The sequence below is a fragment of the Spea bombifrons genome, chromosome 11, assembly GCF_027358695.1.
Source record: "Spea bombifrons isolate aSpeBom1 chromosome 11, aSpeBom1.2.pri, whole genome shotgun sequence".
NCBI classification, from domain to species: Eukaryota; Metazoa; Chordata; class Amphibia; order Anura; family Pelobatidae; genus Spea; species Spea bombifrons.
The window spans coordinates 21,960,246-21,981,369 of record NC_071097.1 but is presented as its reverse complement, the minus strand read 5'-3'; the positions used below and the strand labels follow the sequence as shown (position 1 = coordinate 21,981,369).

Genomic DNA, 21,124 nt, shown 5'->3' with positions numbered 1-21,124 from the left:
GGGCAGAGGTAAAACGCTTAGATAACCTCCCGTGCCGGCACCCCCCCCCCCGTGGGAAGTGCTGGCAGGGGAGGCTGTCTGAGCGTATCGGGGAGAAGGATGCAGGTCCCCTGCACCGCTGCGGGGGATCTGTATCTTAACCCCGCTGCCTGCCCGGCGCCCGGGACTGCATGTCCCGGGCGTCGGGCGCTAGACCCCGAATATAGGCCGCACCCCCACTTTAAAAACTTAAAGTGGGGGAAAAAAGTGCGGCCTATATTCGAGCCAATACGGTATATATTCTACTTTCCAACCACTTCCCACTAGGGCTGGAACCACAACTGGTCACAGCTACCCCCTCTAAGGAGAGGGGAAACTACAAGCAGCAAGCCCTGGGAAGTTTCCAGGAACGCATATATACACTTGAACAGTATTTGTATCATATCTGAGGCTGTGTACATTACCTCGGAGTGGTTCATTTCAAGGAGCCAGAGAGAAGGTACTATGCTAATCAAGTAGCAGAAGATTGCTGGTGAAAACCTGCAGAGAAAAATGATATTTTTATAAAATTCTACTGGTTATCAAAAATAAGTGATGCACTGACTATTTAGCTAGATCATGGAAAAAAAATCTATTGTTTTTTAAATAAATTCTATTTATTAATTTACTTTTAAGCTTGAAGCATGGATTATTAAACTGATATCATTTTTGCCTTTTATGCTTATGGTTTGCCATTTTTAATATAAATGCCTTACAAAATCACGTTACACATGAATTACAAAAAAAAACATAAAAGAAAAATAATCACAAGCATTTTAACGGCTTTAAAAGTGCATATGTCATCTCTCATCTTGAATGTTAATAAAGATACGAGGCTATAAAACAATATTTTATAATATTTTTTTCAGTTCAATAAAGTAAGTCACAACAATGAGAAGACAAAAACCCAATAGAATCAGGTTGCTTGCCTACAATTCAACCCAATCAATAACTCAAAGTATAAAGAAAGGTCAGCAACCAGTATTGCACGCAAAATATATTGTAAAAAAATATATAAATAGTATACAAAGATACCACATAAACACAACAATAAATATACAAGTGCAAGTGCTAATAAAATGGTCTTTACTTGACATTTCAGAGAAAAACACCTTTGCCAAGGGAATAAAAAATCAGCATTCCTTGTATTGGCTGTCTTTACCTGAGAAACAAAACTCTGAGGGAGGAAATACAATACAGGTACCAGGATATCACCGCCAACATTGGCCGAGAAGTGCACATGGCAGCGAACAAAATCAATCAAACCAAATCAATGAATCACTGTAATACAATCTTGGTGAGAAGTATATTTATTGAAGTGCCATAGGCTTAATGAAGCAGAGCGGGAGATATACACTTGACATATTTTGCACCTTAGCGTGGAATCGAAATCATTACTTGTACAACTTGGTCTGGGGACATTCAGACTCACTGGAATTAGCAACACTGTGCATACCAGTGGTTCAGCAACCCCTGGAGACCTACCTGTTGGCCAACTAGCACATCTTTATCCCTGTTAAATATATCTACCACCTATTAAATGACTAATTAGGCAGATTTTCTTCTAAGGGGGTTCTTGACAAAATTATATAAGAGCGGTGTTGTATTTCTGCCTTCTTCTAACTTCTAATATTTAGTGCTTGCTCGTCTGCTTAGTTTTTATGACCCACTGACCCATGACTCATCTGTCTGCTAGAGGTTTCCTGCCTGTTTGTGAGGCCACCTGATAGACAGACGCACTTTACAGAGTACATATGTAGCCAGACTAAGAGTGAAAGGTGCTATTTGTCAGCATGGGCCTGGTTGTATAAAATACCCTAGTACTTCAAAGAAGACCTCAGTTCAAGGCTTAACTTTTATAAGATCAACATGCGAAAAGAGGTAAAGTTACATACGTTTTTGGGACCTTAGAGGTCTATTCTTTATTTACTTTGAAGTAAACCGTATGTAATATTCCATCTTTTTGTATGTTGGTATTAGCTCCACAGTATTTACAAAGAAACTGTGTGTACTTTCCTGCATACAACCTGTCACAGAGCTGGATAGTCTGACCGACTACCTCCGCTGACTTGTGCTCCCTTAGCCTGGCACAACACATTCTTTCCCCGGTTTCCCAGTCACTAGCCGAGGGTATAAGCACATGGCTGGATATAGCCAGCAAATCACACCTTAACATAAATCAAGATATTGTGATACAATAGGTACACAACTACCCCCTAATCTGCCTCCTAGAGACAACGGGGTCAGTAAAGGGATTAACAATACAATTGGGTCCCAACCTTCACTATTACTGGTCGAAATCAGTTCCAAGGTTTGGCCAGGGGAAAATGTCTGTAGCTGGAGGGGGGGGGGCTGACTTATTAGTTAGTAGACTAATGTTAGTCTACATGTTAGATTACATGTTAGACTAATGTTAGACTACATGTTAGTAGACCATAGGGGGGGGCCCTTACGAAAAAATTACTGCAGCTTTTTGTGAAGTAATACTGCAGTTTTTTGGACATGAAAAAACTGCAATACTGCACTTTTACTGCAGTATTACTGCACATTTACTGCAGTTTTACTGCATTTGTACTTCACTGTACTGCAGTTGTACTGCAGTTATTTTTGTACGGAAGTACAAATTCAATAAAGCTGCAGTACATTGAAGTACAACTGTACCTTTGCAATAAAAAAGTGCAGTAAATGTGCAGTAAAACTGCAGTACAGTGAAGTACAAATGCAGTAAATGTGCAGTAAAAGTGCAGTATTGCAGTTTTTTCATGTCCAAAAAACTGCAGTATTACTTCAGAAAAACTGCAGTAATTTTTCGTAAGGGAAGTGTAACAGTATTTCTTTTCCTGTTTCTCTTTCTCTTTCTCTCTCTCTCTCTCTCTCTCATTAAAAATGTTCCTGTCTGATGAGTAATCAATGCCCCAGTGTGTAGGGCTTGATACAGGTTCCCATGTGGCATTGAAACACGCAATATAAATCACTCACTCATGAATCAGAATGAAGAACCAATAAGCTAAAACCAATTTACTAAACAGATGAATATGTTGGGTAATGTTGTCTCTTTCATTATTAGTAAATTATATCACTTAATTTCAATTGTTTCTGTTGTGATGATCTGTCTGGATCAGTTTGATGTTGTTTACGGCACTAATCACATGAATATGTTAGAAGAGCAGGCTATCTTCTTGGTGTCATATATATGTACTGTAAGTTTCTAACTATATTCAGAGCAAAATCTGCAAAATCTGCTAAAATCTGCAAAATAGTGCCACAATGGCCAGTGCTAAAGGTCACGTCTATGTCTAACAAGCACTGACTTCAATAGCCAAATTTCTTTTGGTGATTCTAAAGGACCACTCCCACCAACCTATGCATTTTAAAGCATATGATATCAGAGAGTAGTGATGGGAAGTTCGGATCATTAAAGTGAATCGGATCATTTCGACTCGTTCACTGAAATGATCAGATTCATGATCCGAATCTTCGGATCACTCAGTGTGACTCACAGGAGTTATTGTTTTCCAGTAACTCCGTGCAGGCACACTAACGATTGGCCCCGCCCCTTTCATTACACTCAATGAATCCTCCCCCCTGCCTACTCCAGTGATGTCAATGAAGGCAGAGAGTCGTTGAAAGATTCGGATCTTACAGGGATCCGAATCTTACAGTGATCCGGATCACTGTAAGATCCGGATCATTGTAAGATCCGGATCACTGTAAGATCCAGATCATTGTAAGATCCAGATCTTTGAACGACTCTCTGCCTTCATTGGGATTCGAATCAGTCAGAGAATATCACCATACTGTTATAAATAAATACATTAATAATCACTGCCCCCAGGATTTACATTCCCCTTTTACCTGCAACTGCAGCTTAAGCTAACTTTATTAAATTAATTAAATTAACCCTCACCATTAAATTAACCCTAAACACCCCATCAACCATGACTGCCCCTAAAATTAACCCTTAACACCCCATCAACCATGACTGCCCCTAAAATTAACCCTTAACACCCCATTAAGCATAACTGCCCCAAATTAACTCTAAACACCCCATTAAGCACAACTGCCCCAAATTAACCCTAAACACCCCATTAAGCATAACTGCCCCCAGATTAACCCTAAACACCTCATTAAGCATACCAATTTATTAGGTAATTTATCTGGAGTACACGCAATTTAGGGGCAGTTATGGTTAATGGAGTATTTAGGGTCAATTTCAGGGGCCGTTATGGTTAATGGGGTCTTTAGGGTTAATTTCAGGGGCCGTTATGGTTAATGGGATCTTTACGGTTAATTTCAGGGGCAGTTATGGTTGATGGGGTATAAGGGTTAATTTTATGCTGATGACTGAGGGTTAATTTAATTAATTTAATAAAGTTAACTGTAGGTGCAGTTATAGGTAAAGGGGGGCAAACTCAGGGGAATCTAAATCCTGGGGGCAGTGTGAACATTATTAATGTATTTATTTATAAAAGTATGGTATCAGTAATATTCTCTGAATGATTCGAATCTCTGTAAGATTCGGATCCTTGTAAGATCCGGTTCCCCGTAAGATTCGAATCATTTGAATCATTCGAATCTTCGGATCATTCGAATCTTCGGATCATTCGAATCTTTGAACGACTCTCTGACTCTATGAGTCATCGTTCCTCTGTGAATTAATGAGCTGTAACCTGACCCCAGAGTCTGTGTCAGAGTGCTCTGCAGATGACTCACAGCTCTAGGGTCAGGTTACAGCTGCATGATTCACAGACTGAACCGCTACAAATGAATCGTTCAGTCTAGTGAACCGATTCATCCGGATCACTAAAAAGAACCGGATCAAATGAACGATTCGTTCATGATCCGGACATCACTATCAGAGAGGTCTCTTTAAATAGGGCCCTGTGAATCTTTTTGGTCGAATCAAATCTTGAATCAAATTTTAACCGAAAATTTGAATCTTATTATATATATATACCGGTATATATAGTGAATTTAAAGCACAATGAGTTTCTAAGAACCAGTTGTCTTCTAGCTGGGATAAGAAGGGGACTGAATTGCACCAAGCTCCTAAGGCTCATCCAGCAGCCGTTGACAGCTCTCTTCTGCCGCTCCCTCATTGTCCTCACTCACTGTCTGCATACTGGGACTGAGCACTGCCTGATGGGAGAGCGCTGCACTAATTTCTATCATTCTCTACCTCCATGTATTTACTGTGTGCAGAGGGACTGATCAATGGAGTGAGGAAGCCACCCATGAGATGTTAAAGTATTTCATCTTTGAAGACATTTGAAATGGCATTTAAACTGATAGTAGTGATTCAATTCAATCTGAAACAGGGCCCTACCTATAAGTTCCCTGAGGTCTGCCTTGCAAACATATGGGGGGATTCTGAAGTATCATATGCATTTGCCCCATTCCCCACACAGTAGCTTTTTTCTGTGCTATATATACAGAGTATATATATATATATATATATATATAGCAGTAGAAGCTAAAATTACAACTGTGCCTATATTTCTCACTACTAGAAATGAATGGCCTATTTATAAAACATATTAAAAACATATTTATAAAAAGGCAAAACTGGCCTAAATAAATTGATTGCTAAGGTTGTTATTTGCTCAAAACCATAAAAAATTGCTGCATAATGCTTCTTTGATGACAGCTAGCGAGAAACGATATTGTCTACCAACTAAAAATACTATTTTTACAACCTAATAAAGAAACATTTTTAGTTGATGGTAGGAACTCTCAAATTAATACTGCACTCTTTATTAGTGTAATGTGTATATATGGTTTTGTGCATGTGTGTTACTCCAGTGTGCGTTGCTTGAGCATTGTTTTACTTGGACTTAGGTCAAAATCACATATAACATTTCTATTGTCCTCAAAACCATTCAGGTAGAAGAACTTATTTGGAGACCTACAGATGTAGTCATGAAATGGAATATTTCCAACTCTCCAAACAGTTGATGAAGTCCTTGGAGACATGGGGAAATTTTATTACGGTTAGCTAACATGGATAGAGTAATACCTTGAATTCTTTGCAAGAAATATTCTTACTAACTATAAGTAAAACAAATGTTCTGGTGTTATAATGACCCTAATATGATTTAAAACTGAACATTTCGAATATGTATAGTTTATTAAACTTGTGCACTAGCCAAGTGCAGTCATACATGTATACATCATTTTCTCTTTTTACATTTTCCATTTGCGTCAATTAAAAAAATATGTTTTGCCATTTCCCCCTTAATAAAATCGCACTGAACATATGGAAAGTAGTAAAAATTAAAACAAAATCCAAGTGATAAAAAAGAAATTTGTAGTAGTATATTATGTACAATAGAAAAGGAGTTCTGGGGCAACTTTTACTTTTAGATGCATTGTACCAACTACCCACATTCCAGGTGAAGCTGTAGTTACTGAGAGCCGTTCTGCATAATAATAATACATGGCACAGTGTAGCGTAAGTGGGATGTCTATGTTGTGATGAACCCGGTGTCCTGAAGGTTTTGGAGTCCTCACCAATGGCTGTTCTTCTTCTCCTCTAGTGATGAATAACCTGCAGTGTTAAGGTGGGCCAGTGTCTCTGTGTCTTTAAAGAGGGCACAGAGATTTCACATTTGTTCACCGGAGAGCAGCTTTATACTCTTTATTCATTTTTTTATGGTGTAAGATACCAGTACCCCGTGTTCCCACTGTGCAGCTGCACTCTTGGTAAACAGAGTAGAGATTTGTACAGTGGAGGCAGAAGTTTCTGCTACTCCACAAGACAACCAGGAAAAGTGGTAACCACAAATACCTGGGAACCCCCTTCTCCAGGTCACAGGAGCGGCATTCTGACACGCTTCACTCCTCTCCCATTTCCTCCTTAAACACACCTGCTTGTCCTCTGATGCCGGCAGAACCACTCACCGCTGTCAGTAGGACTGTCCACAACGTCAGCGGGGTGGCAGGTATCCTCAATTAAGCAAAGGCTCTGCAAACCCTTTAATTAAAGGTGCGATTCCATGTAGACAAAACATTAATTGCACTCATCAGTATGCTGATCAATAGACAGTAGCAGATCTGTCATTTTATTCCTTTATCTAAAGGTCTACTCACATAAAACAACATGGAAATCTTTAAGAAGCCTTTTTTTCTATAGCAAATAATCTGTGCCTCCTTTTGTGTCACATATTCCCTGCAAAAAATAATAACTATTATTGTTGATATTCAACAATACTAGGAATGATGCTTCTAATGCCGCCTTGGAAAAGTGGTTGGTAGAACAGCGCCTTGCACCTACGACCCAACATGCCCTTGAGACGTCCTAAATGTAAATTTAAGGTTCAATTTTTAATTTAATTTTAATTTCAACGGGGTCCCCTCTTTTTGATTTTGTCCATTGTGCAGAGCTGCAGAAGTTGATGTCATTATAAAAATCAATACATTAAACAAATGAAAGCGATATAGGTCGAAATCCCACCTATATAGCAGTTTTGACCTTTGGTTATTTTGTGTCAGTTCAAAACTGTCATTTTTCGGCGCTTACTATGGGCATACTATGATCACTAGATGGTAGAAAAAATAATGAAAAATATACCGATGTTATTTTATTTTAGGAGACAGTTGCTGTCCTTTAGATGGTACCCTAAGTTCAGAAAATATCTAGGGAAACAAAAAATATATGCTGTATAAAACAATGTAATATCTGCCTCTATCAAACTCAAAAACCAATTCCTAAAATAGATTATTTTAGCTATAGCCATACGGTGAAACTCTCCAGAAATAAATGTATTCTCTAGTAAGAGACAATGACTTTTTTATTTGGTCTATCAAAATGTGTGATCTCTATTGCATGACATAAAGAACGGTTCATCTCTCTTGAAACATATCTTTAAAATATATTCTGTCATTTCAAATAAACAAATAAATCATTTTTATTAAAGACTGTGTTCATATTTAATAAATCAATTCCTAAACTATAGACTTATACTTAGCTCAAGGAAGTCAAAATACAATTGAACGTCATTTCTCATTACAGTCTTTAGCATTTCTCACCCAAATACAAAAGTCATACTTCATTTTTTTAAAGTTACTATATAAATGCAACATTTGCCATCGCTCATAATTTTATATTTTAGATAATATCAATTTCTTACTATACTGCTGTAGCTGGGAAGTGGGGTTACATTAGGCATTCTAGTATTATGGAATATGATATGTCCTTATATACCGGTATGTGTGTGTATTGTGTGTGCCAGTCTAGGGGACTCCGGAGGTTTTAATCTTGAATGAGAAAGTTGCCTAATCAGCAGGGTCAAAGCCCCAATAAATATAAGATGTGTGTTGCTGCCATGTAATGCCCTTTGTCCTTAATGAGAAATCTCATATTGATGAAAAAAATTAAATTGTCTTATTATGAATGATTTTATTAATGTCAGTTTTAGGGTGACCATATGGTTCCTGCAATATACGTTATGCATAGGTACCTGGTTTAAGGTAAAATATGGTGCCATACCTAGTTTACTTTTCTCTATATAAAACAGATCTTGCATATTATGATACATGATGTTCTTTGCTCTACAGTGCTTTTATTTATAATAGTTTCCAATTCATAGCTGCACTACAAAGGTCAGGTAAGTACTTGCTCAAGAGCCCACTATATTAGAAAAAAAATGTAGCAATATACGGCTAACAGGTGGCCTCTTTTTAATTGGGTTGACTGTTTCATAAAAGGTCAAGACAGTTGCTGGTTGCATAGGCTCTACAGATAGCAGGTTGCAGGGCGAAGGCAGTATTCTGACTGTCTGGTCTCCCTTTTCTAGAGTAGTGTAGATGTAAGCATAGATGGCTTCTCACTGACAGACACAATATAGTAATGGTTGCTAAAAGGCATTGCGGTATTGTATACTGCTGCTCAAAATAAGGATGACTGGCTGAGGGGTTGGCTGGTGGAGCTGCCATTGGTTAAAACGCTTCCCACAACAAACGTCTTCCACTGAAACGTTGTTTATTCCTTCCTTCCATCCATAGGACGTGTGCCTCTTCTATCATATGCTCACTCAGCTAAGAGTGCAAGATGCAATCATATATTCTCATGTTCTACTGTCTGTGAAATGCCCAGTGACCACAAAAGGCAAATGTGCAGGAAGAAGCATCCTTATTGTTACTGGTTTTACACCCTATCCGTTGGCAATAAGCCAGTGATTCTGGCTTCTGTTCTCTTGGGAGAGTCCAGGCTGTAATTAGACCACCTTTTGTAGGTGTCCCTACCACTGCCGGATGTACAGGTATGTCCTAAATGGCATCATGGCACATTTAGAAATTCTTGTACATCCATAGGGGGGTTAATAGGGGTGCAGTTAACCTCTTTGGTCCTGGAGAGAAAAAAGTGCATGTGAATGATTCAATAATGTAGTTAAACCAATGGCTGTGATGTGAGACACTGAAGTGGTGTTACTAATAATAAGTAAGAGATTGTTTTTTTTTTTTTTTTTAAATTTGGCAATCCTACAGTGACCTTGTCTTTAAAGGTTTCCCTATTGAATGCAACACTTTTATAAAGAAATACAACATTAAGAACATAATTCCTAATAGTGCTGAATACACAAACCCATCCCAGAAATAATTCTATAATCATGCAAATTTTTGTCTTGTTAATCACTTTCCTAGGAATACTTAATTATTTCCTGTTGTTGCTACAGAAACTGAAACAAGCTTCTTAGAAGTTCTTGTATTGATTTTATGCAATTAAACCTTCAGAGAAAAGAATAAAACAAAAGATCTGCTAGGTTTTATGTGCTAACATACTAGTGAGTATGATTACAGTTTTGTCTGTCTACCTCTAATGCATAGTGAGTACAGAATTGATCCACCATCTCTCACACCTCTCATCTTTGAGATATATGAAACAAAGGAATTATATACACATACAATATTACATGACCTTTTAAACATAGGTTCAATTTTTAATACACTGGAATAACTAATTAGGCTGATGACACGTCTCAATACATATGGCCATTTTACAAATTAAAAAACCAACAAAATAGGTGACATGACTGGTTAATGATAAATAATAATAATCCCTGCCAATCTCTAGAGTATTTTCTGAGAACTCTTTCTACGTCATCTTTTTCATCTTTTTTCCTAATTACTGAACATGTATTAGTCACATTTAGGCAATTTACTGTATATATATATATATATATATATATATATATATATATATATATATATATATATATATATATACATATTCCTTCAATTTAAATACAAATATGCCTCTGTACTCTCATTGATCCCCATGGTAACATTGGCTTGTCCTGACATTCCTGGTACTTCTCTATTATCCCTGACTTGTCAGGAAAGGTGCTTCCTTACCCAGACTCAGAATTCTGACTTAGTCTGTTGCCGACTGAGTGGGCTTAGTGTTCTTTGGACACTGTAATGGTTCTGTATCACAGTCACACACCGTGCTCATCCTGGGCCTGGAAGTGATTGCCCAGAACATATCTCTACCACACTGATACTCTTGAGCTTCCATCGCATCCTGCAATAACCTCATGAGATCTAACATTGTGGGGGTTATTGAACTGAATGCGATGAGATTAGGTTGCAACAAAGGTGCACACACAGGTGCAACAAAAATAAGATACTAACAAACTTCAGTGCAGTCTGCAAACAAATATGGCCAAGTGATAGCAGCAGCTGAGGGTAGGCAGAGATCAGCATAATTACAGATAGTACAGCGGAGGTAAATCGATTGCGTTTCCCAAATCATTTTATTCCACACCCTCAGTGTTTATTTGTATCTACAAAAAGGCAGATTTCAATTTTTTTCTCCATCAGAATATGTTGTGCTTTCTATATTTGTGTCTTTTTTCCCTCTTCTAACATAATATTCCAGAATAACAAGTTCCTTTAGGTGACCTTTTCCAGCAGTATCCTATGTAAAAATTAGCTCCACTCCTTTTCCTTTATCTGTTAGAGTTCCTCAATGTGTTTTGAGTCTGCTCCTCTTTTCTCGCTACACCCTCTTCCTTGGAGAGCTTATGAAACTATTTGGCATTAACTATTACTCTTATATCTTATAAAATCTATTTATTTACTCCTTCTCTCCAAGTTGAAGTACAGTGGCAAGTCTCTGGTGGTCTGAAAGCTGTCTTTTGTAGGATGCCAAGTCCATAACTCAAGACTCAGAAACTTACTTAAAAAACCCTCTTAGATTACCTATTATAGCTACATCATCAGCTATCATAGTCTCTATCATCAATGGTGAACAAAGATATGCCACTTCGCAGTGTTGACATAAATCTTTCCTTTTCTTTTGTGCTCCACAGCAAAAACGCCCATTCATACCCTTTACCAAAGCTTGCAAAATGTAATGTTTCACACACTTGACTGTCCTTATATACAACTCATACATTAGTGGATATACAAGTTGTTTTGCTAGTGTTTGTGACAAAAGTCAAGCCTCTTCAGTCGAACTGAATCCTACTGAGAAGGGAATAGTTGGCCATTTATACTGAACAGCTAAGTGCAAAATGAGTTGTTTCTTCAAACTTAAAATTCTGAAAAACACTAAGTTATTGATCAGTGCATGACAGGGCTACATACTAGTGTTTCACTGTACACTTACAGTATATTGAACATAGTTAAAGTTGATCAGGCTAGATCAACTGAATAGCCTCCTTTATCCACTCTGCTGTGTTTAATGTTAATTTGTAATATTAATTTGTAATGTTCCCTGGTGCATAAATTAGCAGGTTGCACTTCTTACAAATATAAGCCTTAATGATGTTTTGGTCATCAAAGCTTCTGTCCTAGATGGAAAAAAAAACATTCTGCAATATCTATGCTAAAATTTACCATGAGATCATTATGACAAACATATATTTTACAACATTTTACTTATATTTGTATTATAAAGTATATACAGTATATGTTTACAAGTGTTACACTTCAATATGTTTACATACACTTTTGAATTCTTGGATGCAAGTTTTCCATGTGGTGGAGACTGAAAAAAAAATACTAACACTACTCAGTAAACCTCTCTAGAGTATTAGCTCTTCTGCTGACAAACAATAGAGGGTGTTAATACTAATCTTTTTTGAGTCAGAATTTCTCAGTATTAATGAAAAATATGTTTAGAGTCTTCATACAAAATGTATCATTACATACACTGATTCCACCTCAATATAATCAAACCTAACAATTTGTAGGTACCATTGCACCAGATCACTTGGGCTTCATTCACTGACAACTGGGTTGGCCAAGGGCTCACCCCAAAGTATTTTTTTTATCTCTTATAATTTTCAAAGTGTTTAAAAGGATAACATGACATTAACTTGCTATGGTCTCTTGCATTCTCAGATCTTTATTACTTCAATTGAAGTTACAAATTGAGCTTCAAAGTTGAACCTAATAATAATAATTCCTAATATTCTGGATTATGCAGCCAGTGCAATGCTTAAACACAACCATTCCTTTTTACAATCTTATACAGCAACAGGTGTAATAAAATTAGCTAAGCCTGCTGTATAGGAAGTAACCAGTGGTTTCTTTCTACAGCATGAAATATTTTCCTTCTTTAATGACTTGTGTCTACTTAATAGCTCTTGTCTTTAGCAAAGTGTTTCCCTGTTTCCAATGTGATTCAGTTAAACTTACTAAAGGGGTCAGGTTCTGAGTGTCATAGGGGGTGTGACACAGAGCACAGTGAAAAACCCTTCATTGCACATCTCTATGCAATCAAGAGGTTAATATTATTACCAAATGAATGTACATGCCATAATTATATATAGTGACATTTTGATTAAAAATACATTTTTTCTGTATTTGCATTCAACTTCATTGTAACAGCAATGTTACAACATGATCCTGTATCAATATTGTTGATACAAGATCATGTTATATTAGGACCTTATAAAAACAATGCAGTAGTCAACATAAATTCCTATATTATATTAAAAAAAATCACACTAATAGCATCTGGGCATAATATAGAAGATATTTCATAATTGATTTACCACAGATTTATATAAACAAGTCAACTTATGCATTGGGATGCTAAATTCTGTAAATTCCTGTATCACTGAACTCATGCATAGCATAAAATAGTCTAAGAAGTATATTAAGGATAACAAACAAGAAATGATGATGTCTTCCACAGCCTCGTGCAATGATACAGAGTACTTACCATTTTAAACTCCTGCCTTTCTTAAATTTAAATGTCAGCACCATCTCTGTGCACAAAAAGAGGTTCAGAAGTGCCAGCAGCCAGTACGTCCTGTCCTTCTTAATATCTGTAACTCTCCAAACTCCCACTATAGAATGAAGGATGAAAAACAGCCTTGTAATTACAGCACTTAAAAATACTTTAAGTTCCATGGTTTCTTGGCTGTGCCTTTTCTGCTTTGGTGCCTTTTCTGCTTGGATTTCTGTTTTGTTTTTTTGCAAGTTTTCTACTATCCAGAGAGAAAGTTGATGCTGGGATGTGAGACCCAGATCTGTGAATGCACTTTCCTACTTCTGCAACAAAGAAGCATATAGCAGTTTTCGGTATGCACCTCCCCCCAAACTTCCTGACCCTCTGCTGCATGTGTCCCTAGCAGCACATTATCCTAAAACTCCACTGCATGCCACTAAGCTATAGAATTCTTTCACATACTAAACAGTTGTGTTCTAGGAAGAAATCAAATATGTTATACACAGATCTGGCAAGATATTCATTGACCAGCAGCCTGTATTTCCAGCTTCCATAAAGCAAACATCTAATACATTTTTGTATTTTAATAATTCATTAAGGGAAATATACTTCTAGACAACACTGGAAATATTCCTGATTGATTTACTTGTAAGAATGTTTTAGCAGTAGGTAGGAAGGGTTTTTTTGACTCTAAGTGGTATGCTTAAGCTTCACACTATATAGTGGCTCTAAAAACCAGTAAGTATACAGAGATGTCTTTATGTGGTATCTGGGTACAACTACAAACACAGTGTTCAGCAGTTTCAAGATCTGATGTCATTACAGTAACCACAAAGAAGCCCTTCATATGTTGTTGAATTAGTGTTCATTAACCCTAGCAGGTCTTTGGCATAGGGGAGGCTATCATGGGATCTGTACTTCAACAACAGCTGGAGGGTTAACTGCTGCCCATCATCCCCAAAGAGTTGAAGCCCACTTGAAAAGCCTCTCCCTTCCAAGTACTTGTTTTCTGAACTATGACACTTTATTTGTTATTACAGATAAGAAAAAACTAACTGAACATTTCTGATGCTTAAATACATTAGCATGTGGACATCATTAGTTAGCATTGCCATAAAGAATAAGCTCAATGTGGTGTTTGAACAGGGAAAACTACTCAAAGTACCCTATGACTGACAACAATGGGAGACTCCAGGTCTGCAGATAAACCTTCTTGGAACAAAGTGAGAACCTACATTACTGTATAGAGCACTGTTTTTTCTGGTCAGTGAAATCTTTTTTTCCATGGAACTTCCCCTTTAACTAATATTAATTTAAGTAAAACCTGGTGTGATAATACTATATTTATGCAATGTAAGGACTGGTCTTATAGAAGAAAATAGCTGATTACTGATTAATAAAATTGTTCTTTATGTAGGGTTATGGCGCTTCTTTAATGTGAAACTTGGTTTCACTCATGTTCTATTCCCTGATGGATCTTGCCCCATGTACCAAATCAACAGTTATGCACATACCAAGAAACAAAAACCTTAATTATCTCAAGTTTGTCTGAAAAAGAGTATAATTGTGTACCGGAACTTTCTATCACACATATATAGGTTTCTTCATTTTATTGTGGGAGGAGGCACTTTAATGTAATCAGGACTTAATCTGTTGATATGGTTAAACCACATACCACTGCCCATTGTGCAACCATTAATATATTCACCCTGTTTGGGTGACACGAGCACCGGTCTGGCAGTAAAAATCCTTGGCACTTTAATGCCAAAAGCCCATAAATCACAGCTGTGCGGCTGATTGCTGAATACACACAGCTGCAGGCTACACTTTTATATTAGCTTTGAACACATTTGCAGAATACAAGCTAAAGGAGTATATCTGTCTCCTAAGCACACTGATAGGCCAGTGCATAGACCCCCAACATTTCAAATGTCCAAATGGTCCAAAAACATCAGGACACATGAAAGATATGTGACAGTTGCCATTGGGCACAGCCCACTGGCCTTTGTCTGGTGTGACTGACTGGTCCTGTGTGACACAAGTGAAAACTTTTAAATCTATTTAAATAATTATCGGTCAACTGATTACCGGATGCATGTGATGTTTACTAGAAGACCAAACATATCTCCTAAAGTGTCATGCCCCTCTCACCCTTACCTGCTCTCCCCAGGTGTCATCTGTCACTGCAGGCCGTCCAAAAGCTCCGTGATCGCGGTAGCGCGGTAGGCTAAAACCGCGGCCTAAAGTTCCAGGGAGGACTTCCAGGTGTTGCCTAGACATCAGCATATTGTTGCACACCTGTGGAGGGGAGGTGAAGTCTTCCTCCACCATCAACTATCCACCAATAATGTTCACACACATAAACAGTGAACCAGGTGCTGTGGAATCCCTCCTCTCTGACAACCAATCAGTGAGAAGCTTGTTCAACACAGGGGAGGAGTAGATACCTGCAGCACTATAAAAACCCCTTTACTCCAGTGTTCCACAACTTTGGTTCCTGTATGTCCTTGGACTCCAGATTCCTGTTCTTCTCTTCTCTGCTCGCCTTGCTACAGACCCTTTTTGAATTCTCTGTTATTTGACCTTTGGCTCTCCTATTGGACTACCCCGCTTGTCTGTTTCCTGACCCAAGCTTGGACTACCGTTGCTGCCATCCCCTGACCTATTGGACTGTTCCTGATATTGTTTTGGACTATCCTCTTATGCTCCAAACCCAATCCTGACACACAGAGGACAACTTACAATTAAATATTTAGTTTCTGTATCATTTAGCTTCTGCAATGTTCACTCTAGACGTAACCAGCAGGTTTATATAAAATGCAAATCTTTTTCTTTTTTAACATTTATAGTAAGAAAATGTAAATTTGATTTTACGATTTAGGATTTTTCACTATGATACCAAATGGTCCTCCAAATCACTTTCCTTGATTATTATAATAACCAACCTAAGTATTTTACCTTTCCTATTGCTGTACAATGATCACATTCATCTTTGTTGAAAGTACTGTTATGATGCTGTAAAGATTGTTAAAACCAGTGATAAAGCCCTATTTCCTGCTCATACTTCCTCCATGTTTCCTGTTTTCATTTCTATTTTTCCTGTTCAAGGAAAGGTAGATAACTCATTATAATTAATGTCGTAAGAGTAAACTTGGAAGACAGAGAAAATCAGTAATCATGTATAATAAGTGCTATATTTAATGTATCTAATGAAAAAAATAGCTGGTTTGTATATGTTACATATTATGAAAACCACCCTTTATATTTTAATATACTCGGTATATATGTAACCTCAGAATGTTCTGATACCAATGCACTTCTGTGTCTATTGGTTTGTCAAAATGAGTTACTTCCATCACTAGCAATGCGTTATAATTAAACTTCACAGCGGTCACAGTAACTGTGAGGACCTGGCAATGAATGAGGGCCTGGCAGTGAATTATCCTAAATAAGCCAATATAGGCTTTCTAATTTATACTGAGGAGGTTATAGGAGGTTATACAGTGAATAGGGAAGCAAGAGTAAATATGTTTCAAAATGTATACTATACTATCTGCCACAGAGGAACTTAACTTCTGAGAATATCATGTGTACCCATGTGCACCAAAATATGATGACTGCAGATGAATATTTATTTGGAGATAATATTTGGTAATGTTCTAGTAAGTCATTTGTCCTATTTATTGGAAGTAGAATTGTTTGACAGTTTAGCTATTAATCAATTTCTACAAGTGTTTGGCCTCTCAGAAAACCCCTAGAGTGTCTAGTCTGTCTGTGGGGATTTAACTAGACATGGCAAGAATCCAATTCAATAGTCCAAGTGTAAACATGGCATGGATTAGTAAAGTTAAGTACATTAAAACATGTATTACAACATCTCCCACTCTGTCTCTATGGTTGCTGCAATTGAGTGTATAAGCTTCAATTTTCAAAGTTATATATAATATAATAGGTATCCTCACATCGCACCTGTTATGTGTTTTTTTTATTGAAGAACTTTAATAAATGCAGATATAAGAACCTCGTTTCAAGGAGTAAAGCAGAGCTTTCTTAAAACATGTTTACATGTACATGAAGCTTAAACTGTACAATCATCATCAAACATTTCCACATATGAAGGAGGCAGTGGCATATTCTGGCTCAGGCCAGTTAGATTTATGGCGACAGGTTGCCGATTTCCATATTGGATGATAAGCCCCACCAGACTGTAGAAGCTTATCAAAAGCAATCAAAAAGCTCAAGTGAAACAGGGCCATTTATGCTGCAGACCTCCTTTGCATCTTTTCTGTAGGAGCATTGAGATATGACATTATATTTATTGCTGTGTACAAAGAATATCCAGTGGCGGTCTGGAGATGGCTAAAGTTGGTATAGTGGATTATAGTGTATGTACATTTTAAAGCAATTTGAGGAAAATGTTTCCTCAGTATAAGTTGTGGAGAGCCTTTTCATGGCATCACAGCAGCTGCTGGAGCCCTATTACATTCTTTAGAAGTCCAGCAGCCTGTGACGTATTTCAGCCTAGGCTAACTGAGTTCAAAACTGGGTAGCAGACTTCCCTCTCGGCCAATCAAGCCGATTACAAGGGAAATCTTTCATCTCTCAAACGGGCCTACTTACACTCAGCACAGCCTCCACAGACCTCATTAAAGATATGTCACGCCAAGAGATGATGTCATATCTCGAAGTCTCATTTCTCAAAGGTCAGGCCTAGGGCGGCCCAAAGATAAATACACCACTGCCTGTGTCACACAGCACAAACTGATCCAGGGGTAAACTAGAACCCAGAACTGGCTTGTCGGGCCACATATAAGCCACTTGAGAAAAACACTAAAGCTCTCAATTAGAGGAAGAGCTTACACTGGTTCAATGCCAGTGCTCTTGAGCCTGGCTCGTGCCAACTGACCAGCTATATTTTTGGATACTGAATAGAAATACAGTAAGCTTTCACAGAACTATCTAGTTTGTGAAAAAAATAATGACAAGCTGCCGCAGCGAAACTAAGACCTGAGGAACAACAGTGGATTCATTGCACCCTTGATTTGTGAGATATTTTATCCCGCAGCATTAACCACACATTTAGAAGGGCTCCACGGACATGCATAATTAAACCACTGACAGGAAATGTTTCATCCTCCACAGCCTAATGTTTGGTGAATGGACACAATTGATTCAGAAACATGCAATGCATTTGACTCACGTACATAAACGCAAACACATAAGAAAATTCCTAAACATTAAGGGACATGACACATATCTCTGAAGGTCACAAAATGTTATTTTGTATGTGTTTATCCTGCTGTTTAGCTGAAGTCTAAATTGAATTCTTTTGAATACTTTGAGGAACTAAAAGGATGCACAAAAAAATAACTCTACTAAGAGTGCTGAGAAAATATATGTTATATACAAAGTATATTTAAGTGATAATGATTTTTTTTGACAAACAACACCGCAGAAAGTGTTTAAACCCAAACTTGGGAGAAGATACGATTTTAAGTATTCAATTGTATTAGGCAAGAATGTTAAAAAAACAACTATTTCATTAAATAATTTAGAGAATGGGTTAGATGACCTGGACACGGAACATCATGAACACATAGCTCTGAATATTTGAGTATGATAGATTACAAAAGTGTTCCTACAGCAATATGTATTACTAATATCGATGAGACCCTGCTGAAGATGTCAGGAAAATCTTAATCTTTTTGAAGCACAAAATGAAGAAAGGGCCACACCATGTGCTGACAATGATTTGGTTGTGGTAGAGTGGTAGATTCTGATGCAGGCTATGCGGGAAGTTATCATGTAGTCCTCAAGGTGCTCTCCACAACACAATCCCCTGCACGACACTTAAGAAGCTCTGGTCACTATAGACTAAGGGACCTTTTACTGAAATGTGATAATTATTTATAAAACATATAGAGGATATTGCCTTTGCTATAGAGAAAGAGGTAAAGCAATTATGTGACCAAACACACTAGAATGGCTTGTTTGTATGGTAAACCTGTCTGTTGGTTCAGTAATGTTTGCTTTGTTATCACCTATTTGATAGTAATCAGGTGATTAGTGGTATATACTGTAAATGTTGTACACACTACATCCTAAAGGTGTTCATTGGAGGTAGGGATCAGGCCACTTAGGTTCCTCCACCCCAAACGCATCACACCATGTCTTTTATTTAAGAAATTGGTTATTACACAAAAAACAGATCATGGCCTACAATTTGTTCCATAGTCCCATAATATTTACTGCCGCTTTCCTTTCACTTGCAGGTCTTCTGCAACTCGAATGTAGGAACAGATGTCAAGGCCAGTTATGTGTGATTGAAACACATCATCCTCCTTTGAGCCTATGTCTTCATGATAGAAACCTTTTAACATTCAATACATTGAACCCAACAAAACCAGAACAAAAATAAAACCTAGCTGAAAATCAGACTTCGTCAGTCCTGTTAACTTACTGGAGCAGGTCAATAAACCCCGACATGACTTTAAATACTTTCTTTGCTCTTTTTCCCTTATTTAGACTGGCCTCCACCCAATCCGTATTCAATAAATACATTGATTTTGACCCCTGTAAACATCTGTGAGTGTATATGGTCTACCACATCACACCTGAGCTGTTGTTACTCCTACACACTTCCACTTCTTAATAATGGCACTTACAGGGGACTGGAGCAGATCTAGCAGGGCAGAAATTTCATGAACTGGCTTGTTGGTGGAATCCTATGACGGTGCCACATTTAATGTAAATGAGCTCCACTGCCAAATTTAATGTAAATGAGCTCTACACCCATTCTACTGCCAAAGATTGTCAATGCAGATGGCAAGCTTATGCGCTTGATTTTATACACCTTCTAGTACTGGGTATGGCTGAACCACCTAAACACAATAATTAAGAGTATTATTACTATTATTATTATTATAAGTACACATACTTTTGGTCATATTTCCCTATGTAAAAGGTAAACGAATCATAAAATTGTCACCTATGACAATAGAAACTTCATAAAACGTCGACTCATGGCACTCAAAGGTTTAAAGCAGAATATGATGGAGCTATATAATTTAATAAATAATAATAATAACAATCATGCCATTTTCTTTGGACATGACTATTCTGTTTGCAATAATCTGATAGCTCACAGTCCATCATCCACTTCTCTGTAGAGTGCTTTTATGTGAAACTCTATTTAGGTAACATAAGCCCTGCTCCTCCTATTTGATGGATGTTAGGCTAGTTGGTCTGACTGCCCTAAGTAAACTATATTTCTGATGCCCCTCTGGCAAGGGGCTTGTTTGCTAAAGTAAAAGACAATCTCATGTCAATGCCCCTTGTCAGTTAAGTTCCCTAGGCATGTGCCCTAACAGCAAGAATAAGTAAAACTTACGAAGGCTCAGTATGCAGTAACCTGCATAAAAACATAACATAAAGCTAACCTAAAAATAAGCAACGTATTTAATAGAATTGAGTGTATGTTTTTCATCAGAATATCTCGAATCTCAGATTTTCATGCAAAAAAAATATTAATAAACAAATCTCCCGAGGTTAAACTAAATCAGTCCACACCCTGCCATGTGTTTCAGCACTTGCAAGAGGAGAAAAAAACTAGAAGTGATTTCATGGTCCACATTTTCTTTTAAAGCAAAAACAACTTAGAGATGATTCTGCTCTTAAATATTTATTTATAAATATAAACTTTATTAACATCATTAAAAGTGTGTATTGTAACATGAAACTAACTTATGATGCATCTCACATAACATACAAACTGTAATTTACAGGCTACACCTCAAACAGGAGTAAAGCGTCATATTGCCCCTGCCCTAAGAAGTCTGAGCATAAATAATCAATGGTCTCGCTATTTTCATAAATATGATATATTCAAAGCTATCCTGATTAAATAATTAGAGCTTTTAAGTT

General features: G+C 37.4%; 1 protein-coding gene across 1 annotated transcript in view; it reads right to left on the bottom strand.

Annotated features, from left to right (window-relative positions):
* Nucleotides 1–13,583, bottom strand: part of TMEM26 (transmembrane protein 26) — a 28,494-nt gene extending 14,911 nt beyond the window's left edge. The window contains exons 1-2 of the mRNA XM_053450311.1: nt 13,193–13,583; nt 444–519 (exon numbers count right to left, since the gene is read on the bottom strand). Coding sequence (XP_053306286.1) covers nt 444–519; nt 13,193–13,383 — 267 coding nt within the window. The 5' untranslated portion in view covers nt 13,384–13,583. The remainder of the gene's footprint in view (nt 1–443; nt 520–13,192) is intronic.
* Between the last annotated feature and the right edge of the window lie 7,541 nt (nt 13,584–21,124).